General features: G+C 32.1%; 1 protein-coding gene across 1 annotated transcript; it reads left to right on the forward strand.

The window, feature by feature from the left end:
* Positions 1 to 1,084: 1,084 nt before the first annotated feature.
* Positions 1,085 to 3,440, forward strand: LOC120770764. The gene is made up of 4 exons (XM_040098348.1): positions 1,085 to 1,211; positions 1,358 to 1,452; positions 1,520 to 1,655; positions 3,337 to 3,440. The coding sequence occupies exons 1-4, from the start codon at positions 1,085 to 1,087 to the stop codon at positions 3,438 to 3,440; spliced, it is 462 nt and encodes a 153-aa protein (XP_039954282.1).
* The last annotated feature ends 1,522 nt before the right edge of the window (positions 3,441 to 4,962 follow it).

Here is a 4,962-nt window from a genome sequence, read left to right on the forward strand (position 1 = left end):
ATGAAAACAGATTTATTTCACTTACAGGTATACAAAGATCTACTGTAATAAAACAGCTGCCTCTGCCACACCAGTGCACACATATTATATAACTATATGTATTGGCACAGTTGCCATGTGTCCTTAAATCAACTATATAAAGTGCTCCGCAAATTGCTTGCGTTTCCACTTACAAAGTCTCCGCACTGCGTATATGCCTGCGTGACTATCTTTTTCTCTCCCTTCTGTTATTTGTACTTGTTTGCCTTCCACAACTTTGCATGCTATTGCCCATCTTATAACCACATTATTTGGGCTATAAAATGTTTTGTGCTCAGCCAAGTTATAAGTACAATTGAAACTCAAAAGCTGGTGAAGGAACAGACAGGACGAAGTAATGAATAGACGGACCCTCCTTGAGTGCTGTAGTACAAGTTTGTAGAGAGCTTTGGGCCTCAAATTTCTTCAAAAATTATGCAGGTAAGAACGTAACCGTCAATGGCGACTGTTAAAACGCCATGATAACCGACTATTTGGTACCTGAAATTGAAGCTCATGATCTCGACGACATTTGTTTCTAACAAGACGGCGCCACTTCAACGGATTTATTGAGAGAACACTTCGGTGAGCAGATAATTTCACGTTTTGGTTCATTCGATTGGCCACCAAGATCGTGTGATATCACACCGTTAGTCATATTTTAAGTTTAAAGTCGGACGATCCCGCTTCGATTTAGGTCTTGGAGCAAAACATCATGCGTGCTTTTCGCCAGTTATCAGTCGAAATGCTCGAATTGCGTCATCAATCTGAGACGTAGCCACAGCCAACATTTGAAAGAGCTAAGCTTCAAAAAATAAATATGAATATATACTTTCGAATGACAATAAAAATTCCCATTAAATTTGAAGTTTCTGTGTTTTTTTCTTTAAAAAAGTAGGGAACCTCAAAATGGTTCACATTTTATATTAATGAATTACCCTTTAAAAAAGCTCTTAAAGCTTTAAGCTTTATATGAACTTTCTGGTACCCGGTGTTACCCTGTAACCTTTTTATGTCACTTTGGCATTAATTTTCGAATGTAAAAAAATAGAAAGTAAGTACGAAAATGTTTCGCGGCGACAAATTTATCGCGATCGGCATAGCCTTACTCTTTTGCGCAAAAACTTTCTTTATGTCCTTCTTTTCGCTTGATCAACATCCGCGTTACTATCAGCTAAAAGTGCAGCGTAGCGGTGGGTATAAAGGATTTTTCGAAAGAAAGAAATATTTCTATAAAAAAATCACGAAATCTTGCCATTAAATGGAAGTAAAATCAGCGAAATATGAGAAGTTTGAAAGTGTTAAATTAAAATGGTGCTTGTTTCATTGCTAATTACAGCATATGGCCATCCAACGACGTACTTGTGGATCACGTTCCTCTCCAATTTGGTCGCTTTCATGGCGGGTTTCTTTCTGTTCGCTGGACTCTGTGAGGTGATGTGCATCTACATATGTATGACAACCCTTATAAACATCTAATAATTTTCCTTTTTTTTTGCAGAGTTTATACGCTTTCTTTTCGCCAGCTTTCGCCGTTATTGTGTGCTTCATTGTGGGTGATTTGTTCTTTCATTGCCTTTTTCTATTCGTCACCGTTGAATTTCATATGCTTATGGTATTCAATTTGTGTACCACGGGTGAGTATGAGAAAGCAGCAGCTGTTTTACATAAGAAGAGAGAACATAATGTTATATATTGGTTAGGTTGAGTCAAAACAACGGATTGTTTCTTTTGCTTAGTGTTCTGAGAAATATGTTCTTAGAGATCTCTACAAAAACTTATGCAAATATGAGCTCTTAAATGTGACCTGTAGATCCTCCGCCTTACATTGTGCTAATTTTCTCGAATTATTAGATAGATAAGTTTCTTTTTGGCGTCCAAAATTCGTTTTTTTTTTAACCCACCCTAATGTGAGTACGAAACTCGACTTTTGTTTATGTTAAATATTTGTCAAATACCTTCGTTTTGTTGCGAATATTTGAATATTATTTATGCTCACTAAATTACTTTTAATTTTTATATCAAACAGGTGGCAACTCTTTCAAATTTTATCTGTGGCCAAAATTCATATTTCCTTGCTCATTTTGGCCGCATTGTCATATTTTCATGATTGAATAAAAAAAATTAAACAGGTGGCAACTCTTTGTCAAAATATTTCGTAGAAAAGAGACTTATCTTAAATTTTGGTTTTTTTTAATTTTTTTACTGGTTTCAAAAACAGTTTCTTTCAACTCTAAAGGAAAGTATTCTATCTAGTGTCTATCTTAAGGCCGACCAGTTTGATATTCTAATACTTTTATTTTATTGGTTTAAATTAATTATGAAGCAATAATATAGGCAACCCCTCGCAAAGTATCACTGAGAGAAATTCTTCGTAAAATTTTCAATTTTCAGTTTTTCCTTAATATAATTCTTCTGTTTTAAAAATTTAATATAATAAAGAAATGAGCAAGTGGCAACACTTTTAAAATTTATCCGTGATCGAAGTCTTGCATAAGCGATTTTAGTTTGATACCTGAATATAAATTATATTAATTGAACCAGGATACTTGCATAAAAAATTTAAAAAGGTGGCAACCCTGTTCAATAATAATACTAAGCCAATAAGTTCAAATATTTTAAAATATATTTTGCAATAGTTAGTTTATGTTTTCAGTTGAGTATGATTAATATTTTTGAAAAATGTGGCAACTCTCTTTCAAAAAAATCTTAACACCATGCACGATTTTCGTTTTAACATAGACATAATCAGATATAAAAAAAAAGACTCAAAAGTAAAATTTTTGTTCGTTTTCTATTGATTTTAATTTACTTGAATAAAAAATGTAAAGAGGTGGCAACCTTACGCGATAGTAATAGTAAGGCTTTTAAACCCATATTTTAAAAGCCAGTTTGTAATAGTTAGTTTATATTATCAGTTGTTTAAAATTAATATTTTTAAAAGGTGGCAACTCTCTTGTAAAAAAATTTAACACCAAACGTCCTTACACCTCTATAATTTAATTTTGTAAAAGTGGTAGCTTATTTGTGTTTTTTTTAATTTTTGAAATCTGTAAATAAGTGGCAACCTAAAAAAGGCATCAGATATACAAAAAAAATATTAATCATTCAATTCAGATGCACAAAAAAATTTTAAAGTTGGCAGCTTTTTGCAGAAAAAATGTTAACCTAGGCATGCCTATCTTTCGATTTTGCTAGAGACTCCGCTGAGCTGCTGGTTCTATTTGTGGCTATTTTCAGTACAACAGTTTTTTTTTTAATTTTAAATAAATTTATATTTTATAAAAATATTTTAACTTTGACTTTTTACTGTTGCAGTTGTTTTTGCTGGTTGCATGTATTTCGTTTATAGATACTCTAAAGAATTTGATGAACTCAATCCGGAGCAAGTTTTGCAGCGAAATGGATCTGCAAGCGAATAAGCTGAAGGAAAATCTGTATTTCACCGTAAATTGAAGTAGAGAAATGTATTTTTTAAAAATTAAACGAGAATTAAATATTAAAAGGTATATAAAAAATCATAACTACATATACCTTAACTCTGATCCTCTTTAGTTTTATACCATTAAGTATTTATAAGTAATAAATACACTAATAAATACATAATTACTTTCTCACCTCAAAAATTGAAAGCTTTACATAAATCATATCAAAACATATTCAATTTCAACCACAAATCTATAAAACAAACTCTTATACCAAGCATACACGCAAGTTGCTCATACGCTGTGTCTTACCCGCCATTGCCTTGTCAAACGTGCAGTAATCCCGCTTATTGACTTGAGCTAATAAATATAACATGGATTTATGCGTGCAAAGTGACATTTAGCAGAGCTTATGACACATTAACGAGACAGAAAGACACAATTTTCATGCCGTTAAGCATATACTTTCATATAAGTACATTATATATATTAAATACACACATAAGTATCGATAAAATGCAGTGAGACACGGCAGAGAAATGTTTACGACAGGGCAACTAAGTTGCATCATAAATGCATATACACAAAATGACTTATGCATAAGCTGCATACGGATATACATAAGTGTGTTACAGATGCCATACTGGCAATATTTCGTGCAAAAAAGACAAAAAAATGGCAAAAATAAAGGCAAAGTGAGAAGAAAGGTGGCAGCAAAGAAAGTCAAAGCAGAGACTACATAGGAAGCTGTAGTGAAAAGACAGCTCAATACAGTTTAACTGGGAGCTACGTCATTATTTGCAGTTGTAAGATGTACAGTTACCTAAAAGTACAGCAGCAGGCACTGAAATGGGTACAGTTCATTTTATAGAAAAATACATACATTATTGAAAAAGGCAATTCAAAACAAAAAAAAAAAACAATTATTTTCTTAATTCGAAAATTGCTTTGCAATAAATTTTTATAGATTAATATTAGAAAACTGGAAGCTGGAATGCTGTCTCCAGCCTTATTTAGTAGAGCAGTTTCTGCAGTTTCTTGCTTTGGCGCCAATTCCTAACTTAAAAACAAATTTAAGCACTATCTGAGGAACGAGTTGTTATATGCTGACGTTATGATTTTCTAAAGGGATTCAACTTATTTATATTAGAATCAAAATCTGTAAAGACTTAGAAAATGGCATTCGTTTATTTATCGGTGGAGGAAAAGCCTGAAAAATTAATTTAAGGCTCTGAAACTATTTAAAATGCATAAATTAGGCCAATAGGTGGCGCTAGTGTTGAGTTATTAACATAAATAAATTGTCTATATGGTATGATTTAGAAAGTATTCAATATAAAATATGTATGTATATATTGGGTAGTCGAAAAAGTCGTTTCGTATTTCTCAGCAAATTTTAACATATTTTTATTATATTTATAAGTAAACAAATATGTACCATTTTGATCGACCACTTTTTATCATTTTTACGCTAAAGACATTATTCTATCAGTGTAAATCGAAATTTCAAAATTTCCAG

This window comes from Bactrocera tryoni, chromosome 3 (genome assembly GCF_016617805.1).
Source record: "Bactrocera tryoni isolate S06 chromosome 3, CSIRO_BtryS06_freeze2, whole genome shotgun sequence".
NCBI lineage: Eukaryota > Metazoa > Arthropoda > Insecta > Diptera > Tephritidae > Bactrocera > Bactrocera tryoni.

What these genes read in the sequence shown, in the direction of transcription:
- LOC120770764 (XM_040098348.1), top strand. Translation starts at nt 1,085, where the DNA reads ATGTTTCGCGGCGACAAATTTATCGCGATCGGCATAGCCTTACTCTTT. An exon ending in TGTTCGCTGGACTCTGTGAG is followed by an intron (nt 1,453 to 1,519) that starts GTGATGTGCATC and finishes TTTTTTTTGCAG; the next exon opens with AGTTTATACGCTTTCTTTTC. An exon ending in ATTCAATTTGTGTACCACGG is followed by an intron (nt 1,656 to 3,336) that starts GTGAGTATGAGA and finishes TTACTGTTGCAG; the next exon opens with TTGTTTTTGCTGGTTGCATG.